Source organism: Haliotis rufescens, unplaced genomic scaffold, assembly GCF_023055435.1.
Source record: "Haliotis rufescens isolate VD_foot unplaced genomic scaffold, xgHalRufe1.0.p SCAF_34, whole genome shotgun sequence".
In the NCBI taxonomy this organism is placed as follows: domain Eukaryota; kingdom Metazoa; phylum Mollusca; class Gastropoda; order Lepetellida; family Haliotidae; genus Haliotis; species Haliotis rufescens.
In genome coordinates, this window is record NW_025964046.1 from 2,462,630 (window position 1) to 2,490,280 (window position 27,651).

Consider the following 27,651-nt stretch of genomic DNA (forward strand, 5'->3'; position numbering starts at 1 on the left):
AGATCAGTACGAGGTATCCCGAGTCACCCCGAGTTAAGTACGACCTCGCTACGAGCTCCATACGAGCACCCCCGAGTTAAGTACGACCTCGCTACGAGCTCCATACGAGCACCCCCGAGTTAAGTACGACCTCGCTACGAGCTCCATACGAGTACCCCCGAGTCAGCTCGGGTCCATACTCGGGACGCAACTCGGCAAAGTGAGTGTTTGAGTAAGGTTTTACGCCGCTTTTAGCAATATTCCAGCAATATCACGGCGGGGGACACCAGAAATGGGCTTCACACATTGTACCCATGTCGGGAATCGAACCCGGGTCTTCGGCGTGACGAGCGAACGCTTTAACCACTAGGCTACCCGACCGCCCCCGGCAAAGTGTGAGAGCCCCTTAAGGCTTGTGATATTGGTGTGGTACCCGATCAATCTCCTTGTGACCAGCAATTGGTCCTGACCTGTTCTAACGGGTCTCCGCGGACAGTCCACGTACCGCATTACCGCAACAGTTTGGCACAAAAAAACACAATCATGCGGGAAGTTGGATGTTTACTAATTCACATTACAAATTTCTGTTCCTGGCAGCTCCAAGCATATCTTTCAGCCACCATGACCTCTTGACCCGAGAGTTGACGACAAAAGAAGCGGATTGGACATTGCCGGACTCAAGGAATGGTCCTGGAACAGAAGAGTAAAAGAGTTAGGGAATGTTTGATGCCAATACCATACCTGTTATAACATTGCGGTCTGTAAGTGACATGCATCAATCAAGTCAACCCGCATAGTGGCCATTTACGGCAAGCATCTTGGCCATTTACGGCAAGCATTTAGGCCATTTACAGCAAGCATGGGCTGCTGAACACGTGCTGAAGGTAGGGTGGGTGGGGGTGGGGGTGTGGGGTGGGGTGGGGTGGGGTGTGGGTGTGGGGTGGGGTGGGGTGGGGTGTGGGTGTGTGTTCTGGGGTGTGTGTGTGTGTGTGTGTGTGTGTGTGTGTGTGTGTGTGTGTGTGTGTGTGTTCTGGGGTTATGTCCCCCAAATGCTTGAAATTAGCAACTATGCTTCATACTGGTGATAAGACAAAAGATAGTCTTGCACAAAAATTTCATTGTTGCAAAATATGTATGCTCAGCATGGTTTCCATACAAAATCCTGGCCGCAGTGGCTGTACCGTTACAAACATCTTTTACCTTGTTTTTCGAGATCACGTTTCGGTCTTTCGTGGAGACAGGTGCGCTGAAAATATACAACTTGGTTAATCAGAATTAATTAATTAGGTTAATCAGATCAGGCTTCACAAATTGTCCAGGGAGAATGCAGTTTTCGTAGGATGTAAGTGAGGTGATCTGAGGTGAAATGGGTTTAACGTCGCGTTCAAATTATCACACTTGTGTAGCGACGTGGATGCCCGTGCGTGCGCTGGTCCGGACGAATGCCGATTTTAAAGCTAGCCCACCGAGATACCATGCCGCAGTTTAACACGAATACCCCACTCCCACACAGTATACTGACTCCGAACCGACCTGTCCTTGTTTAACCCCATAATGCCCAGAAAAGGTCAGGGAAACAAGAAGAACCATCTTGAAACATCTTGTAACATCTTTTGGTATGACGCGGCAGGGGATCGAACCCATGACCTTCGGCTCTTCACCTTCATGTGAACATTGTCCTTAATTTAAAGGAACAGTTACCTTTCCTTGCATAAACCTACGCCATGGTGTCGACCGAAGTGTTAACAAGGCCAGGTGGCCTGAAAGTGGGCGACCTAAGAGGTGAGGTGAGGTGAAATTGGGTTTAACGTCGCGTCCAAGATTATTGCACTTATATAGCGACGTGCATGTACGAGTATGTGTTTGTGTGGCTACTTGTTCTAGTCCGGACTAATGCCGATTTATAGTGCTAGCTCACTGAGATACCACGCCGCAGTTTAACATGAATACCCCACTCAGACACAGTATACTGACTCCGAGCCGACCAGTCCTTGTTTTAGACCCTTAATGCCGAGCGCCAGACAGGGTAACAACAAGTACCATCTTTTAACGTCTTTTGGTATGACGCGGCCGGGGATCGAACCCCGGACCTTCCGCTCTCCGGGCGGACGCTCTACCACAGGACCACGGAGGCGGTCGGGCGACCTAAGAAGGGAGGCTTGAGGTAAATGAGAGTTCAGTTTAAACATAGCTTTGAACATACTTACAGTTGTGATGGGGAAGGTTTAAGACCTTGTCCACTGGTAAAACCTACGATCATGTTGGGCAAGGCGCTTACATACCAAGAAACAACCGATTAAGACAATCCTGATTCGAACAAAAGCTCAAACGATTTCTGACATGCCACGGACTTAAATGTGCACAGCAAATTACGGGCCCTTGGACGACTGGGCAACGACAAATACGCTTTAAATCCACTTTAAGAGACATCTTGTTCGCCGTATCATTCAGGCCAACAAGGTAGTGGGTTAGGTTCAACGCCGCTTTGAACAGCATTCCAGTTATATCACGGCGTTGTCGGCTTAATGTGGTAGGAAAGCCCGAAGTCTGAGACGTCTACCACTTTGGCGAAACCCACAAGCACGAGTATGGTGCTGACTGACCTAGACACATCATCGAGCGGACCAGGAATTGAACCTACGATCATAGGTTTCTGGCAAGCCCAAGGGACGTAACTCTGCATAGCGAATGGTGGCACCTTACCCGTCACCCATCTGGTTAACGACAACTTGTAAATACGTATCCCCTCTGGTTAACGACAACTTGTAAATACGTATCCCCTCTGGTTAACGACAACTTGTAAATACGTACCCCGTCTGGTCAACGACAACTTGTAAATACGTATCTCCTCAGGTCAACGACAACTTGTAGATACGTACCCCCTCTGGTCAACGACAACTTGTATTGACTTACCCCCTCTGGTCAACGACAACTTGTATATACGTATCCCCTCAGGTCAACGACAACTTGTAAATACCTACCCCCTCTGGTCAACGACAACTTGTAAATACGTATCCCCTCAGGTCAACGACAACTTGTATATACGTACCCCCTCTGGTCAACGACAAATTGTAAATACCTACCCCCTCAGGTCAACGACAACTTGTATAGACGTACCCCCTCTGGTCAACGACAACTTGTATAGACGTACCCCCTCTGGTCAACGACAACTTGTATAGACGTACCCCCTCTGGTCAACGACAACTTGTATATACGTACCCCCTCTGGTTAACGACAACTTGTAAATACGTACCCCATCGCAGTTCTGATGACAAAGAATAACGTTACACTGGAAGGCCAGACTGTTGTCTCCTCTGATTTCGAAGCCCTTGAAATAAGGGCTTGTGGCCGTCAAACCGTGAGTGATGAAACCCTTGTCAGGTCGGAAAACTGGCTCCACCCCGCACCTTGAAGGATAACGGAGTAGACGATGTGACGACTTTTTAGTGTTGCGATGTGTGACCTGCCTTCTACTATAATTATTCTTGTGAACTATTTCTTGACACCACAGACAATTCTCTTTCACCTTCACCTCTGCCCAAGGGCAGATAATCACAAACGTCATTTCATTTCAAACCACCATAAAATAAATATGACATGCTTTACCCTTTGTGAAACTTCCATTGAAATTTGTATTTATCAGTAAAAGAATGCAAACAAATGTTACTTAAAACTCAGAAAGTAAACCAACGCCCATGCCTCATGTGCTTATTGGTTTGTTTGTTTGTTGTTTAACGCCGCACTCGGCAATATTCCAGCTATATGAAGGCGTTCTGTAAATAATCCAGTCTGGACCAGACAATCCAGTGATTGACATCATGAGCATCGATCCACGCAATTGGGATACGATGACATTCATGAACCAAGTCAGCGAGCCTCACCACCCGATCCCCTTGGTCGCCTGTTACGACAAGCACGGTCGCCGGTTACGACAAGCACGGTCGCCGGTTACGACAAGCACGGTCGCCGGTTACGACAAGCACGGTCGCCGGTTACGACAAGCATGGGTTGCTGAAGAGCAATTCTAACCCGGAAATTTACGGATTGAAAAAAGGCTTTCCAGTGAGCGAGTTTGGGTTTACGCAGCTTTAAGCAATATTCCACACAGAAACCATGTGGGGAATCAAACCAGGGCATTTGGCGTGACGAGCGAAGCTTCAACAACAAAGCTGCCCAAACCGTCAGTGAGTTTAATGTCCATGTGAGCAATATCTCAGGGGTCCTATCCTCTTTAACATGGTGAGTGAGTATGGTTTTACGCCGCTTTTAGCAATATTCCAGCAATATCACGGCGGTGGACACCAGAAATGGGCTTCACACATTGTACCCATGTCGGAAATCGAACCCGGGTCTTAGGCGTGACGAGCGAATGCTTAAACCACTAGGCTACCCGACTGCCCCTCTTTAACATGGAAGGAAGGGAGGTAAAATGGGGTTTAACGTCGCGTCCAAGATTATTGCACTTATGCACTGAGATACCACCCCACAGTACTTAAATACCCCACTCAGAGACAGTATACTGACACCAGTCCTTGTTTCTGCCCATTAATTCCCAGCCCCAGACAGTAATAACAAATACCGTCTTTAACGTCTGTTGGTATGAGGCGGCTGGGGATCGAACGCGGGGATCGAGCTCCAGTGACAATGGAACGTGTCAGAATTATACGTACCCATCTCTAATGGCCGCCATTCGTCGATTGTGTTGAGTTTTCGTGGTGACAATGTCACAATGCATCACCTGTAGCCCCACCTCGCCTTTCTTTCCTGAAATAGTTTGTTCTTTTAGGTCAGTGAGTGAGTTGGGTTTAACGCCGCTTTTAACAGTATTCCAGTCATATCACGGCGTGTCAGCTTAATGTGGGAGGAAAGCCCGAAGTGATGCATGTCGTTGTGTCGAAGATGAATGACCTACGTAAATACTTCGCCTTATCCAGGTTCGACACAACCGAAAATGAAGGCATACGCAGGGGCCAAGCTTTTATTTCCAGACAACCGTACGTTCGACAAAAAGTTGAAGTCACTTCATTATAAATACACACGTCTACAATCATTCACAATAATCATCAGCACAAAATAAACTGTAGACAATACAAAACCAGCATCATTTAGCGCCATTATGCAATACAAGCCCCGCCCAATTTAGTATCAACCAATAAAAAAGTACTTTCGAGGGCGTGGCCTATCTTTCTCGGTTTATGGAAATAAAATACCATGGATCACTTGCAGTTTATTCAGTGTAGACCAGAAAAACAGATGGTTATTAGCATGATGAACGTGCCTCGCCATCCAGGTATGACGCCATCAAGGTATGACGACACGCAGTCGACCAAGTCGCAGCCGACCTGTCGATCAATTTGGTCTCTTGCACAGGCAGGGAATACCGGTGTCTTTTTGTTATCAGTTGGTTTAGGGATATTTTTTTCAAAGCATTTGTTCAAAGTCCAGTTAAAAATGTATGGCATTTTTTAAGATCCTTCAATCTTTCAGTAATAAGAATAGGGAAAGATGGATACGAAACCATATATTTCAAATTGTCATTTTTGTAAAATGTTTTAAGAATGTTTACACATATGCAGTGTCTACACAAGAACAAAAAGAACAGTACTCAAGGTGGCCAGTCAGCAGGGGCATGATATGATATTGTATATCACGTAGAAGTCTTTATGGCAAAAATAAAACGGTCCAAAAAATGGTTTTATTCCCCAAGGCCAACATTCCTGATATTCACTTTGATTATATTATATTTTTTTTTTAAATGTTAAAAAAAAATGTTAAAAGTTCTCATGATCACACACACAAACTAAAGCCTGCCCACCAAGATGGCTGTAGCAGGGATAAGGTTAGGGTTACTTCCGGGTCACCCTGAACTTACCGTCAGTAGTGGCGTGGAGCACATACGGCCTTCCCCTTTGCAGACTGACGTTATGAAGCTGAAAGCCGGCCACGTTGGTCAAAAACAGCTTCACATGCTCCACTTCATGGGCCGATCTTTGTAACCTGAAAGCGAGAGTGGGTGAGGGAGGGATACACCGCCTGCAGCACCATTCCAGAACATTGGGTTTGTTTGTTTGTTTGTTTGTTTTACGCCGCACTCAGCAATATTCCAGCTATATGACGGCGGTCTGTAAATAATCGAGTCTGGACCAGACAAGTGATTGATATCACGAGCATCGATCCACGCAATTGGGATCGATGACATGCATCAACTAAGTCAGCGAGCTTGACCACCCGATCCCGTTAGTCGCCTCTTACGACAAGCATAGTGCCTTTTACGGCAAGCATGGGTTTGCTGAAGACCCCGAATCTTCACGAGTCTCCAGCACATTGGGTGACAGCTCACTAGAAATTGTTTTCATACATTGTAGGTGCATGAGGATTCGCAACGCTTTAAGCAAAAGGCCAACATTCCTGAGAACAAAGTGACAAAGGTCACAAACACCTATACCTCATGTCACATTTGGATGTAGGGGCTTTAATGTAAAACCGTGGCAATTATCTCCAGAATGAGAAAACGTTAAACCCCTAAAGAAATGCCACTGAGGTGGACTGAAGTGTGGTTGCTTGTGGAATGGCAGATGAAGACAGAATATCATATTCTGAGTTTCGGATAGGGCGGGCGGCAAATTCATTGCTAACATCCCCTCACCCATCCCCTCACCCAACCCCTAAACCCCCCCCCCCCCCCCCCCCAAAAAAAAACCCCCCAAACAAAACAAAACCCAAACAAAAAAAACAGCCATATCTATTTTCACCTAGTTTCACATTCAACCCCGACATTACAGGATTTATGCCTTTCATATCCTTCCGTTGGTAGATGTATACTCTATGGAAAACATCTAGGGAAATATGAAACTTATTCAACACACCTGTTTTTAGACTGGGCTGGAGCCAAGTTGATTAAGAGAGGCTTCTGCGTGTCGGGTGCAACTGAAACAGATGTTTTCTATTCACGAGCAAGGAATAATTCGTAGAATACTCTTCAACAGTACCTGCCAATCTCTCGTTGATTGGGGGAACAGTTCCCCCCGGAAAAGGACAACTGCATGCGTCCATTTGACAGGAGAAACCGGTTTCAACCAACCCCGTGAGCTTTCCTGGTTAGAATTGGTTCACAGCAAGTAATTCTTGTTTGTTGTTTAACGCCGCACTCAGCAATATTCCAGCTATATGACATCGGTCTGTAAATAATCGAATCTGGATCAGACAATCCACTGATTGATATAATGAGCATCGATCTATGCAATCTGGATACGATGACAAGTCTGTGCTTGTGAAAGACGATTTAATGGCGTCAGGCTCAGTGATTGGTCGATTACGCGAGTGGGTAGGTTGGGTTTAACGCCGCTTTGAACAGTATTCCTGTTATATCACGTTGTGTCAGTTTAATGTGGGAGGAAATCCCGAAGTCTCGGACGTTTACCAGTTTGGTGAAACCCGCGAGGACTTGTATGTTGATAACAAACCCAGAAAAATACAAGAGGCGAAATCGGAATCACGATCTTTAAATTCTGGCGTCTCCAAGTGACGCAATTCTGCACAGGGAATTGTGGGGCCTTAGACAACTGGGCCACCAAAAGGAGTGGATCTTTGTTCACAATATCAATCATTGGTCCGTCTGGTTCACAATTTCAATCATTGGTCCGTCTGGTTCACAATATCAATCATTGGTCCGTCTGGTTAATATTATCAATCATTGGTCCGTCTGGTTAACATTATCAATCAATGGTCCGTCTGGTTCACAATATCAATCATTGGTCCGTCTGGTTAATATTATCAATCATTGGTCCGTCTGGTTAACATTATCAATCGTTGGTCCGTCTGGTTCACAATATCAATCATTGGTCCATCTGGTTCACAATATCAATCATTGGTCCGTCTGGTTCACACGAATATTTACAGGATGTCGTTACAAAGTTGGAACATTGCTACAGAAGGCTTGTGATAATCGGTTTGGTTTTTAGACTTGCTCGAGTCAACCGTTCATACAGGGTCCACTTTGTTTCTAAATACATTACCGCAACATTCGATTGTTTACGTTATTGAAGTGTTTGTTGTTTAACGCCGCACTCAGCAATATTCAAGCTATATGACGGCGGTCTGTAAATAATCGACAGTCCAGTGATTGACATGAGCATCGATCCACCCAATTGGGATCGATCACATGCATCAACCAAATCAGCGAGCCTGACCACCCGATCCCGTTAGTCGCCTCTTACGACAAGCATAGTCTCCTTAGCGGCAAGCATGGGTTGCTGAAGAACTATTCTATCCCGGATCTTCACGGGTCTCCTGATTCTTGAGGCTGATTTGGTTTGGTGAGGTGGGGTGAGGTGGGGTGTGGTGGGGTGGGGTGGGACCATGCAAACTAGTGATTGACATCATGAGCATCGATCCACGCAATTGTGATACGATGACATGCATCAACCAAGTCAGCGAGCCTGATCAACCGATCCCGTTAGTCGCCTATTACGACAAGCATGGGTTGCGGAAGACCTGTTCCGCTCCGGACCTTCACGGGTTACGTTAGAAGAATTTTTAGTGAAACTAAAAACAGGTTCGGGAACAGTGGTTAAATGGAACTGATCCAGTGGCCTGCGCGAGAACACTTCTATAATTTGATATTGGTGACAAGGGTAATGCTATTTCTCAGGGCATTATCATTTGCAGAAGCCCGGGGTCTTCCATAACTGCCTGACGAAGGAGGGCAGTTGAAAAGACCGAGGCCTTTTGCAAATGATAATGCCCTGAAAAAATAGTGTTACCGTTATTATAGCTAAAATGGATGGAATATGTCATCAAATAAAAAGAATCAACAATATCGGTTTTCAAACATTTACACGAATCAACACGAATGTCACTGACCTACCTTTACAAATATGGAAACGCCATAGAACAAACCAGATGGCGTCACTATTGAACGTGACGTCACCTATCCTATGACGTCACCTAACGACGGGCGTGATAATGGCCCGTCGTCAAGCAATATGAAGGCATTATCAAGTTACAGTGGCCCGCTCATTTCTGATAACCTGCGGGCGTTTTAATGATAATTGTAAACCTATAGAAAGTGTGTTCTGTGTAGTGATTGGCTAATTTGGGTCACATGACCAAATGTCAGAGGGTGAAAATATGATTTGAATTCCCTGAAGCAAGCGACCGAATCACTGTAGGAATACATAATTACTCAGCATTTTTTGCATACTAATTAACAATGGACGCAAATTGAAATACAAAATTCATTACACATATTTTGATTTTCTCTATTCATGGGAATTATTGGGATTTTTAATTTTTAATTAAACAAATTTACAATGAAATAATTACCAAAATCACAATCACCATAGCGACAAACGCGCTCCTGGCGAATCCTGAGATATCACTGTTCTGTATATCAAACGGCATAAAAAAAATCCAAGACCAAGCCAATTCTTCAAGAAATGTGAAAAATAATATCGATTTTGGTTAAGTTATATCGTCAGTTTTAGTTATAAAATAAAATGGAACGGCTATTCATGGACACTATTTATATTAACTTATAATACTGACTATTACACTCCCTAGAAATACATACAAGATGAAATGTAAATGTACCTGTCACATGTACACGTGTTCAAATTAAAGAAATATCGTATACGACACTATATAAACTTATCAACTTCATATGTGAACATTGTTCAAACAAACAGGAGATTATCAAACGTTCATATATGTTGCGGCCTATATCTACGTATATCATATCATATTGAACATTGATTAATATCCAAAGTGAAATTAATTGTGTGAAAAAAAATGTACAAAAGATATGCAAGATCTACATCATGAAACAGTAAAAAGCAGTTAACAATGATCGTGTGTACTTTCATTCAAGGACCTTCACCTCAGAGAAATTACCAAATGTGTACAACAAATATGTTGAAGTTTGATATCACTACCGGTGACCGAATTTTACAAAATGGCGTGTTGACTGTCAACAGTGCGCGGGATTTTACGAGGGGACTTTCGTTGATTCAGGGTTCGTATATACATAAATGTGACATGTAAGTAATCAGATACATTCTGACAATCTGTGTACTGTTTTTTGTTGTTGTATTTTTCATTGAAACCAACGAAAATAGTCAGAAATTCTTATAAATACCGTTGTCGTTGTGCGTGATTTTGCGTCAGTCATAGCGTCACACAGGACGGGAACTTCGACAAGTTCTGTTGAAAATATCAAATTATTGCAATGTATATATGTTTAATTCCCTAATTCTTCCTACGATTCTCTTCCCGTGTATATTCTGAAAATGCAGATCTCGAGCCAATGTACTCAACGAATAGACGAATGGCTTTGTTTACATTTCCAACAAGTGCAGTTTTTTCAGCGTTCGTTTTGACACCTCATTTATTTTGCTTCATTACATCGACAATTTGTATTGGTGACAAAGACCATTTGGCATTTGATTCTAAAATGTATGAGGAATTCAAGGATGTAGGTATCGCAGCTGAAATATACGTGATGGTATTTGCGTCTCATTACCGGTGTACGTTATTACCAAAATCACAATCACCATAGCAGCGACAGAACGTTCGATGTTGACGCCTCACAACCGAGTAAGTACGAGGTGTTAAAGAGTGCGCATGTTTTTTTCTAAATAAAACAATAGGTTTACGATATCGATAAATACTATGTGTGTGTCTATTTCCGGGATTTTATCGAGTATTTGCATCTTGGAAATTTTCATTCGAGCCCCTCAAGCTAACGCTTTCGGGTCTCGAGATGAATTTCCAAGATGCAAATACTCGATAAAATCCCGGAAATAGACACACACATAGTATTTATCTTCTAATTCTATCCATTTTAGGTACAATACTTTATAAACTACACAACCACTCCTTCTGGCTAAATGGGTCGGTTGGTCAATTGACTGTCATCGTACCCTGACGATATATTTCTCAAAAGTTAAAGAACACGATTCTTTTATTTGACTGAAGTTAAATTTTCATGGCTGGTGGGTTCAGTAGAATGGATGGGAGTGAGTATGGTTTTACGCCGCTTTTAGCAATATTCGAGCAATATCTCGGCGGGGGACACCAGAAATGGGCTTCACACATTGTACCCATGTCGGGAATCGAACCCGGGTCTTCGCCCCAGGATGGAAGTGAAGAGAAATGGGATTTAATGTCGCCTTTAGGACAATTACGCTCATATAGCGAGGTGCATTCCACGCGGCATATACCATGCGGCAGTTAAAATACACCACTCAAAACACGTTGAACTCCCACATTTGGACTGTGTTGAATACCCACTAGTCATGACAGATTACTATAGTTATATGGAAAAAAACAGTTCAACTTCTTGTGAAAAGTACAATACCAACACCAGATATGGGCCACTGATTCGACTCCTGGAATCGGTAATTTACAGATCACCATGACAACTGAAATCATGCTGACTGCGAACAACGTTAACTGTATCAGCTTACCGAAGTCTGAGGCTCTTCGACGTCTTTCATTCGCACAGGAACTCTGAAAAGACACCATTACATTAGACGGGCAGTTCCGAATGGAGAATGCCAATGGTCGACGTAGAGATAGGTTGTGGTAGTTTCACACCGTCGTTTAAGTCACGTCTTTCAATGCCAATTCTGTGTGTAAGGAAGTTGGGTTTTACGCCGCCACATTTAGCAATATTCCAGCAATATCATGGCGGGGGACACCAGAAACGGGCTTCACACATTGTACCCATGTCGGGAATCGAACCCGGGTTCGGCGTGACAAGCTAACGCTTTAACCACTAGGCTACCCCACTGCCCATTTTTCAGTTATCGTTTCGTTTCACTTAACAAGTAAAACTAAGTCAAAGGCCACACGTTTGACAAAGGGAATCAGGATGATATAGGGGTATTGGGTTGATATAGTGTAGGCTACCACTTGTGAGGATGTCACTTTAGTTCTTTTATGAGAGCTTCATTTAAGTTCTTTACTTTCTTTGGTTTGTCCTGGTTAATCATCCGGGTTTTATTCAGTGCATGGACAAGCACGTGGATGTAAGCAGAATATGACATGAACTTGTGTAGGGTGTAAAGGGCCCATAAAATTTGTAAGTATTAACAAAATATATAAGGAACATGTAAATCATAACTAGCAATGCTATAACAAATGTAAATGGTGTAAAAGGGTAAACTGCATGTTGAAAAGGTTGAAGTGTGTATCACAGATGTTTCGTTTAAAATCCGGAAAATAATGTTGGTAATAACGTGTACTAACTACCTTAGTTACAAGTGGTAATATTTCCCATTTGTTTTTATTATAGCCTGTACCTGTCAACAATAGGCCTTACAATTAAAAGGCCAGTAAAAGAATTGGAAGGAAAGACATAATACAAAATATCAGTCAATATTTCAAAACTGAACCAAGAATGTATTCATCAATCTATGCTGAAGTTATAAAATAAACCATTCAAGACAGTGTACTGGATTATGTGTCAATGGCCAAAGCGTATCACCTACATATAGTGCTCGATATAAAAAAGAAACCTGCCATACGATTACCTTTTTTATCATATACCATAACATCAAATTGTAAAAATACATTTGGGAGAGCAAGCCGGGCAGATGAAGTACTAAGGGACGTAACTCTCAACCCGGGATTAAATCGATCGCCCATTCAAAATGCACAGACAGGCCAGATCATCCCAGCAGGTAATGTGATAGAGCCTGGTTATTTCACCCCCTGTGATATGACTGTTTCTGTTGGCTGTATCACACAGACAATTGCATTATATCATTGATAGGTATGATAGATGATGTTAATGAAGCAAAAAGGTACAATATGTGAAGGTTTGTTTGTTGTTTACGCTGCATTCAGCAATATTCCAGCTACATGTCGGCGGTCTGTAAATAATCGAGTCTGGACCAGACGATCCAGCGCATCGATCTACGCAATTTGGATACGATGACATGAATCAACAAAGCCAGCTAGCCTGACCACCTGATCCAATTAGTCTCTTACAAGCAAAGTCGCCTTTTACGACAAGAATGGGTTGCTGAAGACCTATTATCTACCAGACTTCACGGGTATATAAAACGTCGCACGATCACCTACTGATACCCAAATATACCACTAGAAACAACCCGACTCTTTCATATTACCATAGTTAATCCGTCATGTCAGTAATAGGAAAGAAATGGGTGGTCCTTCATTACATACTTCAACAAAGTTGCCTTCAACAGTGAGTGCATAATATTTTGGGCATGATGTTTGTTTGTTATTTAAAGCCGCACTCAGCAATATTCCAGCTATATGACGGCGGTCTGTATGTAATCGAGTCTGGATAAGACAATCCAGTGATTGACATCATGAGCATCGATCCACGCAATTGGGATCGATGACATGCATCAACCAAGTCAGCAAGCCTGACCACACGATCCCGTTAGTCCTCAATACAAAATGTACTTTACAGGAGGTAATTTGTAGGGACTTTCAACATTCAAAAATAAAACTAAGTCCAAATTGAGATGGCAGAAACAGGCTATAGGCATTATGCAAATTAGACTGGAAAAAAGTTATCAAAACAATAAAAATAACAGCTATGTTTATGTGCATAATAATAATGACATGTAAGTTGTTGTTTGAGAAGGGAATATGTTACTTTTACGTTCTGATATTTTGACGATGATTCACTATCCCACAATGCCACTCACAAATCACTAACCACTGACAAATCACATGCACGTGGGTTTCAAGCACGTGGGTTTCAAGCACCTGTTTTCACCTGTCGTCAAGGTGTCATAGGTCATGGACATTCACCTTGATCTACTAACACCTGGTTATGCTCAGTTTCACTATTGTCTGTTTTGTTCATATTTTTACACACTTTTACGTGTACAAAGACGTAAAAACCTTTGATACGCTGTATTTGTGCCAAGGCCCAATTACTGGTAGTACTAATTGAGTTGTTTGAACATTTATATATTTTGTATATTAACTGCATTCATTTAAAATCTGAGATCGAAAAAACAGTTTTTTTTCATTTCCGTGAGTACTATAGTGTGACGTCTTTCCGACCTCGTCACAATAAGATTCGCATGACGTCAACAATGCCGTCCGGATGACGGAAACAATACAGTGTTGTCTCATCACGTGATGACACTAGGGCACATGAGTTTTATAAACCCCGATGTTTGCCCCCGTAGGTGGTGAGGTGAAATCGGGTTTAACGTCGCGTCTAAGATTATTGCACTTGTATAGCGACACGTGCGTGCGTGCTTGTACTAGTCTGGTTCCCGTTCCACAAAGCGATCTTAGCGCTATGAGTGTCGAAAGTCTATGTTAAAGTATGGGAGTTATGATCATCCTAGTGCTACGATCGCTTTGTGGAACAGTGCCCCGGACTGATCCGGATTTATAGTGCTAGCTCATTGAGATACCATGCCGCAGTTTAACATGAATACCCTACTCAGACACAGTATACTGACTCCGAGCCGACCAGTCCTTGTTTTAGCCCCTTAATGCCGAGCTCCAGACAGGGTAACAACAAGTGCTATCTTTTAACGTCTTTTGGTATGACGCGGCCGGGGATCGAACCCCGGACCTTCCGCTCTCAGGGCGGACGCTCTACCACTAGAACACGGAGGCGACCGCCCCATTAGGTTATAAAACAGGGTAGAATATACTGAGAAGAACCAACATGATACACAACACCTACCCCGTCACAACTTGCGTTACAAAGGGTAAAGTTGCAGTCAAAGGTGACTGACTTGTCATTCATGAGATGAAACATGTCAAAGTATGGGCTCATGGCTGTCAGCCCTGTCGTGACGAAGCCCTGCGTCTTGTTGAACACCTGACCGTCGCCACACCTGGAAGTAAAAACCAGTTTATCACCCCTTGGATCCTTCCTCGATCCACCACGCTGATGCTGGTCTGGTCAAAGGTTGGAAAACATGAGTGCTCTGAGAGCATAACATCCCCCGCATGAATTTTTTTAACGAGTCAAATGAAGCTCCGTAAAACAGGGGCAGTAACTGTCAAAATTAGTCGAAACGAAACGGGACTGCGATATGCGTATCATCATCATGTCGACATCTTGTGTGTACAGTGTCAGGGATATTCTCTGGAAACTGTAGGAGTTGATTTCACAAGCTTAGTACCCTCTGTGGGACGGACAGACAGACGGACGGACGGACGGACTTCGCCACGACATAATCCCCCTTCGGCCATTCTGGCCCGGCGGGGGATAAAAATGGGGTTAATCATCGCATCCAAGATTCAGCAATATTCCAGCTATATTACGGCGGTCTGTAAATAATCGAGTCTGGACCAGACAATCCAGTGACTGACATGAACATCGATCCACGCAATTGGGATACGATGACATGTATCAGCTAAGTCAGAGCCTGGCCACCCGTTCTGTTTGCCGCCTGTTCGGACAAGAATAGTCGCCTTTCACGGCAAGCATTGGTTGCTGAAGACCTATTCTATCCCGTATCTTGACGGGGGGAGACAAGCATGGAATGAAGACTTTACTGAATACCTTCTAACATCGATATTCCCCTTTCTGTTGTAACACAGAAGAATTCTAAGGGGTGAGCCATTTATTCTGGTCAGGGGTGGTTTGAACACGTGGGATTTTTGTAAGCTACAGGATATATGTTCGGTTACTGCTTCAAGCAAATTTAAGGGAATTTCTCAGAACCGAGAACTCGAATTTGTTTTCACAACATTTTCTTTAGAATATCCAAATTGTTTTTGCGTGTTCAACCTGAGGCATATTCCTATCCCTGTCCTTTCCGGAAATGCTACCTTTTCAAAGAGTGAGTGAGTATGGTTTTACGCCGCTTTTAGCAATATTCCAGCAATATCACGGCGGGGGACACCAGAAATGGTCTTCACACATTGTACCCATGTCGGGAATCGAACCCGGGTCTTCGGCGTGACGAGTGACGATCGAACGCTTTAACCACCAGGCTACCCGACCGCCCCCTTTTCAAAGAAATCCCATTGCCAGTCTCAATAGGAAATGGTTGGCCCTGGAAGCATCCTTACCCAGCTCGTATCACTTGGTACCGTGACTTCGTGCCGACGGCGTCACAAGACGTTATTCGCATGCCCTTCTCTCCAGTAGAACCTAAGGAAAAACACATGGAAAAGACATGATGTATACTCCATTAATCTCGCGAAAATCTGATCTTTTACACCGATACAATAACTTTCAGCGTGAAACTCAGAACGACTCCGTCAGGCGACCTTCTCATCAACCAGGCTGGGTGCGGGGCTGGGTGCGGGGCTGGGTGCGGGGCTGGGTGCGGGTACGGGGGCTGGGTACGGGGGCTGGGTACGGGGGCTGGGTACGGGGGCTGGGTACGGGGGCTGGGTACGGGTACGGGGGTACGGGGGCTGGGTACGGGGGCTGGGTACGGGGGCTGGGTACGGGGGCTGGGTACGGGGGCTGGGTACGGGTACGGGTACGGGGGCTGGGTACGGGTACGGGGGCTGGGTACGGGGGCTGGGTACGGGGGCTGGGTACGGGTACGGGGGCTGGGTACGGGTACGGGTACGGGTACGGGGGCTGGGTACGGGTACGGGTACGGGTACGGGGCTGGGTACGGGTACGGGTACGGGTACGGGGCTGGGTACGGGTACGGGGCTGGGTACGGGTACGGGTCTGGGTACGGGGCTGGGTACGGGTACGGGTACGAAGCATTGAAATCAGCACATATGATTTCTGTATGTCGAAAACGAACTAAAACGACCAGTTACAAATACAAATGATTAAGGCTGCAACATTACTGTTTATATTGTATATACCCTATAGCCAGATATTTGACGGTCTTCATGCAGAGGTATCGTATATAGGAGTAGAAGATTTGATTATGTTTGTTTGGTTTTTTAACGCCGTACTCAAGCGGTCAGTAAATAATCGAGTCTGGACCAGACAATCCAGTGATCGATACCATGAACATCGAGCCACGCAAATGAGATACGACGACAAGCATCAAACAAGTCCCCGTCAGTCACCTCTTACAAGCACAGTCGCCTTTTACGAAAAGCATGGGTTGCTGAAGAAGACCCATTCTAACCCGGATCTTCAAGGGTCGTACTCCTAAGGGATGTAACTACATCACACACCTGGGACAGGTTCCACAAAGCAGTCTTAGCGCTAGGACCTTGGCCCACTTGCACAAAGCGATCTTAGTGCTACAACAATTGGTTGGTTGGATGGTTGTTTAACGCCGCACTCAGCAATATTCAAGCTATACGACGGCGGTCTGTAAATAATTGAGTCTGGACCAGACAATCCAGTGATTGATATCATGAGTATCGATCCACCCAATTGGGATCGATGACATGCATCAAACCAAGTCAGCGAGCCTGACCACCCGATCTCGTTAGTCGCCTTTTACGGCAAGCATGGGTTGCGGAAGACCTATTCTACCCCGGATCTTCACGGAAACAACAAGCAAGCAAACAAATAAACAGACAGACAGACGGACGGACGGACGGAAATTATTTTGACTTTGGCCATATTTGTAAGTCTATGTTAAAGAATGGGTGTTACGATCATCTTAGCGCTAAGATCGCTTTGTGCAAGTGGGCCCAGGGATGTATGTAGACTTGCTATTCGGCTCCTAGTCGGCAACAAATGACAGTAAAATTTCCCTGTTTGAATGTAAAATTTCCCGAATCCTCAGAGTATACGAAACTAAGGACATTAAAAACATCAAAACGTGAACAATAACCCAATTTCCCCTCCTCCCGCCAATTTGGCTGCCAAAGGAATCCTGTAAGACGATTATAACGGTACATTTATTTGATAGTCGTAGCTCTAACATCGCTTCGTGGAACGAGGCCCTGGGACCACTATATTGTTAACTTAAGGCACGCACCATCAGTGGAGGCAATGAGGAGAACCTTTCTTCCAAGGTTGATGGGCTTGCCCATGAGACTGTGCCGCGTTATATCGGTGAGGATGAGTTTCAGCTTCGATTTGGACTTCGGCCCTTCGTTGGACTTGATCTCTTTCGGTGCCAAAATTCTTAAACAAGGTTGAAACTAAATTATTCCGTTATGCACAGGGTGTCAGGTAGAGTGGTTGGTTGGTTTGTTTGTTGTTTAACGCCGCACTCAGCATTATTCCAGCTATATGACGGCGGTCTGTAAATAATCGAGTCTGGACCAGACAATACAGTGAATAATATCATGAGCATCGATCCACGCAATTTGGATCGATGACATGCATCAACCAAGTCAGCGAGCCTGACCACAAGATCCCGTTAGTCGCCTTTTACGACAAGCATAGTCGCCTTTTACTGATCTTGGATTTAAACATCAGGCCAACGCGTCCCAGCAAGGTTATGGCGCAAAAAAGGTGCACATGTGATCAGGTGGAATAAGTTTTAGTGTTCAAAATTATAGCACTTAGAGACGCGTGCATGAAAAGTGTTTCTGTACCAGCGCGGATTAAGCCGATTTTATAGTACCATACCACCGAGATAACATGACGCTGTGCAACATATATACCCCACTGACAGTACAGTCCTTCCAGATGCTCTATCCACTACACCACGGACGCGGTCGGCAGAGCAATATATTTTCACGACCTTTGGCAAGACGCGGCCGGGGATCGAACCCACGACCTTCCGCTCTTCGGGAAGATGCTCTGTCCTGCACATCACGGGGGTTGTCGGCTGAGCCATAAATTTTCATGCAATTCTTACGAGGCTGCATCATAGTCCGCTCAGCAGATTCTGAATCTACTAGACCACGAGGCGGTATGTGTTTAGCAGACAAGATGCTTGTACCACTCACCTTCCTTTAACAAATTTCTTCCCGCTGATTTTCGACCCTTTCGGGTCGAAGGTACAGGTAACGGTAAACATTTCTTCCTCTGTGTGTATTTCGGCGCCCTTCTCGCCAAAGGAGACGATTACACGGATAAAAAACACGTCGACGCCTTTCCGTTTCTGCGCAATGACAAATAAGAAAACTTTCATTTTGATGATCAATGTGATTGGTTGGTTGGTAGTTTTACGCCGCACTCGGCAATATTCCAGCTATATGACGGCGGTCTGTAAATAATCGAGTCTGGACTAGACAATCCAGTGTTTGACATCATGAGCATCGATCCACCCGATTGGGATCGATGACATGCATCAACCAAGTCAGCGAGCCTGACCACCCGATCCCGTTAGTCGCTTTTTACGGCAAGCATGGGTTGCTGAAGACCTATTCTACTCCGGAATCTTCACGGGTCGATGATGAATGTGATCATACGACCTTATACTGTTTGCTGCTTAACGCAGCACTGAGCATATTACAGCTATATGATGGTGGTCGGGAAATGATACAGACCGTGGCAGACAATCCAGTGATTGACATGAGCATCCATCCACACGATTGGGATACGATGTATCAACCAAGTCAGCGAGTCTGACCGCCCGATCCAATAGTTGCCTCTTCCAAGCATAGGTTGCTGAACACCTATTTTAACCCCGATCTTCACGGGTCGGATGTAGGTAAGGTAAAATGGGGTTTTACGTAGCGTCCAAGATTATTGCACTTATATAGCGACGTACGTGCGTGCGTGCGTGCGTCTACTTGCACTATCTATACTGCTAGATACAATCTGTGATACAATGTTGCAGTTTAACATGAATACCCCACTCAGAAACAGTATACTGACTCCAAGCCGACCAGTCCCTGTTTAAGACCCTTAATGCCGGTCGCCAGACAGGGTAACAACAAGTACCATCTTTTAACGTCTTTTGGTATGACGCGGCCGGGGATCGAACCCCGGACCTTCCGCTCTCTGGGCGAACGGTCTACCACTAGACCACGGAGGCAGTCGGGGTCGGGGTCGGAAAAAGGGGCTTTTCATTCTACCCTTCGCCATATTTGGTATGACGCGGCCGGGGATCGAACCCCGGACCTTCCGCTCTCTGGGCGAACGCTCTACCACTAGACCATGGAGGCAGTCGGGGTCGGGGTCGGAAAAAGGGGCTTTTCATTCCACCCTTCGCTATATGACGGAAAACAAAGCCGGTACAGCGTTAAACATTGACACTTATTTACCCTAAATACGCAGTCCTTGGGCGATTTGCTTCCAGGATAGGATAGGTCAAGGCTGAAAGTTGCACTGTCCACGTTATCGAATTCGACAGGCGTTTGATCCTGGCAAAAGGCATTGGCGTACACGTCCAGGTCTGTCCTGATGGTGACAATGGCTCCTTTGTCTATACTGGTTCCACATAGAGGCGTCACTGAAACAGTGGGGGGATGAGTTGGGTTTAACGCCCCTTTAAGCAGTGTTTGTTGCTTTACGCCGCCCTCAGCAATATTCAAGCTATATGACGGCGGTCTGTAAATAATCGAGTCTGGACCAGAAAATCCAGTGATTAATATCATGAGCATCGATCCACGCAATTGGGATCGATGACAACGAGTCAGCGAGCCTGACCACCCGATCCCGTAAGTCGCCTTTTACGACAAGCATAGTCACCTTTTACGGCATGCATGGGCTGCTGAAGACCTATTCTACCCCGGAATCTTCACGGGTCTGGTCTGTAAGGAATCGAGTCTGGACCAGACAATCCAGTGATTGACATCATGAGCATCGATCCACGCAATTGGGATCGATGACATGCATCAACCAAGTTAGCGAGCCTGACCACCCGATCCCCGCCTCTCCCGACAAGCATAGTCGCCTTTTACTGCAAGCATGGGTTGCTGAAGACCTATTCTACCCCGGAATCTTCACGGGTCTGGTCTGTAAGGAATCGAGGCTGGACCAGACAATCCAGTGATTGACATCATGAGCATCGATCCACGCAATTGGGATACGATGACATGCATCATCCAAGTCAGCGAGCCTGACCACCCGATCCCGTTGCTCGCCTCTCCCGACAAGCATAGTCGCCTTTTACTGCAAGCATGGGTTGCTGAAGACCTATTGTAACCGAGATGTTCACGGGTCGAGTCAAGAACTGATAAAGGATGCAACGGATACTTTATACACATCTTTGATAAGAGGCAGCGTCTCATATTTTGTATTAAAATTATCAGTTTTCAGGAAAATAAAGTTATTTTCTGAAAGATTGGTAAAAATAGCAATCCATTTTTTTAAATCGAGGATAAAATTATGATTCAATAAGTCAATTCTAACCAACCAACAAAAATATTAAAAGTACTGTCGGAAATGCTAGAAAACTGCTTTTTGCCTGTTAAAAAAGGATATAGTTTTTCACAGACTTATTGAAATATCGATTAACTACCGATCCACCTACCTGTGGTTTGAAGTATTTCAGTCACAAGGAGTCCTATCGACAAGTTTACAGGAGACAAATTCGAACAAAAACAGGAAGTGACACCGTTAAAATGACCAAAATGTAGTCTTCATAAAACATCTAATCCACACACAAAAATCATTGAGAAAATTCTAGATATGCATCTTCTAAAATGACAAAATGACGCTGCGTTTGTTTTGTTAACATTGCTCCCATGATGCATGTTACATTACATTGCATAGCCATAACCATGGTACACGATATGGAGTCTGTGCTGGGAAATGTATACAAGTTCTTTACACTTTAGAGAGATAGAGGGAAACCATTTATTAATTTAGATAGGGTGAATTACCGAACTGCCCTAGCTATTGGGTTTTCAATTCATACCATCAAGTCTACGGTATGATAAATAAAACAAAACAGGTATAGGGGTGGTCTCAAAAAGGAAACGGGGACGTAAAAGGATATTAGACAGCTTTGATACAAACGTATAGTGTACAAGCTTTATGGGAAGAAGGTAATCCTGATTTGTAGTAGAATTTGGGAGGAATCAAAGATACAATTAGTGTTAACTGCACTAACTATTGCCCTCCAAGAGATGGGATTTCGATACACTGCGCGTGGCGATGACCGAGCACCTTTCAGGGGAAAGTATTCCATCCTGTCTATGAGGTCACATTATCTCCGAATCATTCATAACTATCAGTCAGGGGGGCCAGAAAATTTACCTTGGTGAATCATTCCACTGACTACATGTGGCTATCGGCAGATGGACAAAAAGCACCCATGGTACCATCAGGTAAAGGTAATCGTGTCATTGTTTTGCAAGCTGCAACCCATGATATGGGGCTTATTGATGGGTGTGCGCTAGTTTTCGTGGCGAAAAAGAAAACTGGTGATTATCATAAGGAAATTATAGGAGGTGATGTTTTCATGGACTGGTTGGAACTTCAGCTATTGCCCATTTTAAACAACGTCAGTGTCATTGTCATGGATAACGCCAGTTAATATAACGAATCAGATACTGTCGCCCAAACCATTAGTCTGAAGGCCATCATACAGGAAAATGACATTGTCGACTTCAGACCAACTGAAACGAACGTTCTACTCATGGAGAAAATTCGGCTGAATAAGAACCCTGTAAAGTACAAGACATATGTGCTGGCGGCACAACACGGCCACGTTGTCGTACGTACGCCAGTCAAGACATTGTGAGCTCAACCCTGTTGTGTCCATCTTGGCTAAGTGCAATGAGTTCTAGGCAAGACATAACACAACATTCAAAAGTACAGATTCATATACGTCATCAGCGGAGATAAATGCTACCCCAAGAATTCATCTGTAGAACAAATACTTCTGGATTTACAAAACCGCAACCTTCCAATACTCATCCTGTTTCACAGCTCGTAACTGTTCCATCATGTTTCAAAACAAATATAATGCAGTACATATCCTAAATTGCTACCCCATCAACGCACATGTCAATTAAGTACAATAACAGCAATATTTTGAGACCGCCCCCAACTCGATGACATTTGGACCTGGGAGAATGCACGGGACGGCGTGAGGTCATCACCTCGGGACAGGTGTTAGGTAATTACCTCAGGTTATTATTTCATACATGCATGACAACACACGAATAATGTCTAAGTTGATCATCATTTTACCTGTAAAAGTACATTTTAAGGGTAATCACAGTGTCAGTTGGGACAGGCTAGATTAGGGCAATTCGCGTTATTTTGATATATGCTCTTTTTATAGTCCTTTCTAGCATTTCCGATAGTACTTTAACATTTTAATTGTCCCCTTTTAAGGATAACGTCGATATTTCACATGGCATGAGTGAATGAGTATCGGTTAAAGCTGCTTTTGCAATATTCTAGCAATATTACGGCGGGGGACACCAGAAATGGGCTTCACACATTGTACCCATGTGGGGAATCGAACCCTGGTCTTCGACGTGACGAGCGAACGCTTTCACCAATCGGCTACCCCACCTCCCCGGTGATGCCATGGTTGGTTGGTTTACGCAGCTTTAAGCAATATTCCACACAGAAACCATGTGGGGAATCAAACCAGGGCATTTGGCGTGACGAGCGAAGCTTCCAACAACAAAGCTGCCCAAACCGTCAGTGAGTTTAATGTCCACGTGAGCAATATCTCAGGGTCATATCCTCTTTTTAACATGGTTGGTTGGTTGGTTGGTTTGTTGATTAACGCCGCACTCAGCTATATTCCAGCTATATGACGGCGGTCTGTAAATAATCGAGTCTGGACCAGACAATCCAGTGATTGATATCATGAGCATCGATCCACCCAATTAGGATCGACGACATGCACCAAGCCAAGTCGGCGAGCCTGACCACCCGATCCCGTTAGTCGCCTTTCACGACATGAACAGTCACCTTTTACGGCAAGCATGGGTTGCTGAAGACCTATTCTACCCCGGAATCTTCACGGGTCCGGTGCTGCCATGACTTATTGCGAACTACTCACCTTGCAAGTGATATCCTTTAGGTATTGCCGCTGTAGTTACACCCTGCAACAAGCAGAACATACAGAATAAGTAGTGGTAGGTAAACGATGTTTACCGTCGCATCCAGTATCATTGCACTTATGTAGCGACGTGCATGTACGTGTGTGTGAGTGTGTGGCTGCTTGTACTAGTCCGGACTGATGCCGATTTATAGTGCTAGCTCACTGAGATACCATGCTGCAGTTTAACATGAATACCCCACTCAGACACAGTATACTGACTCCGAGCCGACCAGTCCTTGTTTTAGCCCCTTAATGCGGCGCGAAACAGGGTAACAACAAGTATCATGTTTTAACGTCTTTTGGTATGACGCGGTCGGGGATCGAATCCCGGACCTTCCGCTCTACCATTAGACCACGTAGGCGGTCGTGACGTGCATGAACATAAGCTTGTACTAGCCCGGACTTATCGCGCTAGCCGAGTTACCATACCGGAGTTTAACATGTATAGGGTATTAATAAATTTAGCATCTTATTTGACATTAAGCGACACTTTTGATCGCTTTTGTTTCGCTTTCCAGCTCACCCATCTCTTGGTGGTGCGTATCTTTTGGCAAGGTGTATATGTGCAGCTGTGTTTGTAGTTTAACGCTGCACACAGCAATATTCCAACTATATGACGGCGGTCTGTAAATAATCGAGTCTGGATCAGACAATCCAGTGACTGACATAAGCATCGATCTACACAATTGGGATACCATGTCACGCATCAACCAAATGACTAAGCCTGACCACCCGATCCCGTTAGTCGCCTCTTACGACAAGCAAGGTCGCCTTTTACGGCAAGCATGGGTTGCTGAAGGCCTACTCTACCCCGGATCTTCACGTGTCTGCAGCGTGTTACTGTACAAGACAAGGTGAAATGAGGTTTAACCTCGCGTTCAAGATTAATTCACTTATTCAGCGACGTGCGTTCGTGTGCTTGTACTTGTCCCGTTTTATGGTTCTGACCCACTGAGATACCATGCCGCGGTTTAACATGGATACCAAGGATGACACTGTGCAGACTCCAAGCCGACCAGTCTTTGTTCTATCACCTTAATGTCAAGCGCCAGGCATGGTAACAACAAGTACTATTTCAAATCGTATTTTGGTGTGACGTGATCGGGGATCGAACCACCAACCTTCCGATCTCTTGCGAGGCCCTCTATCCACTAAACCACGAAGGCGACCTTCATTTATTAATTTATTTATGTGTGCCGACGCATTGATATTTGGATGTTTGTTTCATTTCACACTTGGCAACAGTCAAATTATATGACGGCGGCGTGTAAATAATCCACTGTGGTTACGACAAACAAGTGATTGATATTATGAGCAACGTGCGACGCAATCATCCAACGAGTATTGGTTTACGACCCTTTCGCAATATTCCAGCAATATCACAACAGGGGACACCAGAAATGGGCTTCATACCCATGTGGGGAATCGAACCCGGTTCTTCGGCGCGACGAGCGAACGCTTTAACCACTAGGCTACCCGACCGCCCAAGTGAAGAAAGACTGAGCAGACAATTTCATAAAAAATATTCCAAAATACTGACGTTCTTACTTTGTGTTCAGTCAATACACATCTTGTCAGATGTTTCGCACCACCAAATTTCAAGTATAGTTGCGAATTCATTTTCAGTGCAGAGATTGTACGCTGTGTTGACACATCTGCCAGTAGAATGGGAGGTAGACTCCGTAACTGATCAACCTTGTGGGTGCTTTTATGCGAACCGTATGCACACTTAAGGGTTGGTTGGTTGGTTTGTTGTTTAACGCCGCACTCAGCAATATTCCAGCTATATGACGGCGGTCTGTAAAATAATCGAGTCTGGACCAGGCAATCCAGTGATTGATATCATGAGCATCGATCCACGCAATTTGGATCGATGGCATGCATCAACCAAGTCAGCAAGCCTGACCACCCGATCCCGTTAGTCGCCTTTTACGACAAGCATGGGTTGCTGAAGACCTATTCTACCCCGGAATCTTCACGGGTCCACACCTAAGGGTCTCTATAGAGAAATTCATGTTTGATGACAAAGTTCATGCGTCTTTACTTCTATTAATTTGAAATGAAAGTTCTACGAAATTGAAAGTGTCTTTGGAACAAAAGGAAGAGAATGTATGGATGTCAACATCTTTATTATGAAGAAACAATTGTGTTCTGGTATGACGCGACGGTGTATTGAACCACCCACCTTCGACTCTCTAGGAAAACTGTTTTAGATGTCTGGACCATAACATTGCACTTTTTTGAAATGACAAAAAACCTCCCAAGGGCAGTTCGCAACGCCTCTATGAGCTGTATACCAGTTATTTCATGGCCTAAAACGACCCGTGAAGATCCGGGGTAGAATAGAGCTTCAGCAACCCATGCTTGCCGTAAAAGGCGACTAACGGGTTTGGGTGGTCAGACTCGCTGACTTTGTTTGATGCATGTCATCGTATCCTAAATGCGTGGATCAATGCTCATGATTTCAATCACTGGATTGTCTGGTCCAGACTCGATTGTTTACAGACGGCCGTCATATAGCTTGAGTGAGTGAGTGAATATGGTTTTACGCCGCTTTTAGCAATATTTCAGCAATATCACGGCGGGGGACACCAGAAATGAGCTTCACACATTGTACCCATGTCTGGAATCGAACCCGGGTTTTCGGCGTGACGAGCGAACGCTTTAACCACTAGGGTACCCGACCGCCCCGCCGTCATATAGCTTGAATATTGCCGAGAGCGGCGTTAAGCAATAAATACAAATTACCATATCTGGAACCCTAAAGTAACGCAGCTTCTTGGCGTTTACAACTGAAACCCACGGGCACGGGTATGGTGCCGACAAACCAAGAATTATCTTTGCAAATCTGGAATTTGAACCGACCAGATCGTGGCGACTGACAGGCTCTAACACACTTAAGTTCTTGTACCTACCAGCAACACTGAAAGTAAGCACCAGCCAGCTGTCATGGTCGGAAACGTTGACAGGCTCAGCTAAAAGAAAAATAGGTATTTTCAGGTAACTTCCGCTCTCAGATGCTCTACCCATTAGACCAAGGAGACGGTCATTCGGCGTTAAATCTTAGAACAGGACTTTGAGTTGAGTGCTTCCAAAAAGCGGGACTGCGTTTGGATTGACGCCACTTTACTAGTATTTCAATTATTTCGCGGCTTGTCAGCTTAATGTTAAGCCGAAAGGTGAATGAGTGAGTTGGGTTTAACGCCGCTTTTAACAGTATTCCAGTTATATCACGGCGAGTCAGCTTTATGTGGGAGGAAAGCCAGAAGTGATGCAGGTCTCAGACGTTTACCACTTCGGTGAAACCCACGAGCACGGGTATGGTGCTGGCAAACCTAGATTCGAGCCCACGATTATACGTTTTTTTATGTGCCCAAGGTAGCTTATAATACGAAAACTTGAGAGACAAGTTACTTTTACTTGACGATACATGATACTAAAATTATATGAACGCAATTCTAAGCCGGAACCGAATAAAAAAACTTGATCAGTAGCGATTCACATCACGTCAAGGCGATACTGAAACAGAAGCATTTGAAATTGGACGAAAGTATTACCTCAAACATCAAACAAGTGGAACATTTGGCGAATGAACAACAACGGAAGGTTTTCGATACTCACAAACACTCACAATCCAACCAAATGCAGCAATGTCGTCTGCGCGTCGACCGGGTAAATGCGTGCAGCGCGTGCCCGAGATGCCCGGATGGAAACCCGTGCAAACCCTGCAGAAAATAAAAACATGCGACTTTCTTCAGCCGGGTGCAGCTGTACTCCGGAACTTCGTCTTTTGATCGAGTTTTTTTAGTTTACCTTAAAGTACTACCGGAAAAAATGGAAAAATGTGTTTTTTTATCTGGCTTCATTT

General features: G+C 44.6%; 1 protein-coding gene across 3 annotated transcripts; it reads right to left on the minus strand.

The window, feature by feature from the left end:
• Positions 1 to 523: 523 nt before the first annotated feature.
• Positions 524 to 27,531, minus strand: LOC124148341 (vitelline envelope sperm lysin receptor-like). 3 transcript variants are annotated; one of them, XM_046519384.2, is made up of 15 exons: positions 27,405 to 27,531; positions 26,699 to 26,758; positions 23,742 to 23,784; positions 20,035 to 20,222; positions 18,772 to 18,926; positions 17,850 to 17,998; positions 16,009 to 16,090; positions 14,669 to 14,822; positions 11,445 to 11,487; positions 6,846 to 6,906; positions 5,852 to 5,976; positions 4,650 to 4,743; positions 3,233 to 3,386; positions 1,180 to 1,225; positions 524 to 669 (listed from the first exon to the last, which is right to left on the minus strand). In XM_046519384.2, exons 2-15 carry the CDS (start codon positions 26,732 to 26,734, stop codon positions 554 to 556), a joined length of 1,446 nt encoding a protein of 481 aa, XP_046375340.2. In that variant the 5' UTR covers positions 26,735 to 26,758; positions 27,405 to 27,531; the 3' UTR covers positions 524 to 553. The 3 variants fall into 3 exon arrangements, with proteins under 3 accessions (XP_046375340.2, XP_046375338.2, XP_046375339.2); XM_046519382.2 differs by having other exon boundaries at positions 27,415 to 27,441; XM_046519383.2 differs by having other exon boundaries at positions 27,341 to 27,434.
• Between the last annotated feature and the right edge of the window lie 120 nt (positions 27,532 to 27,651).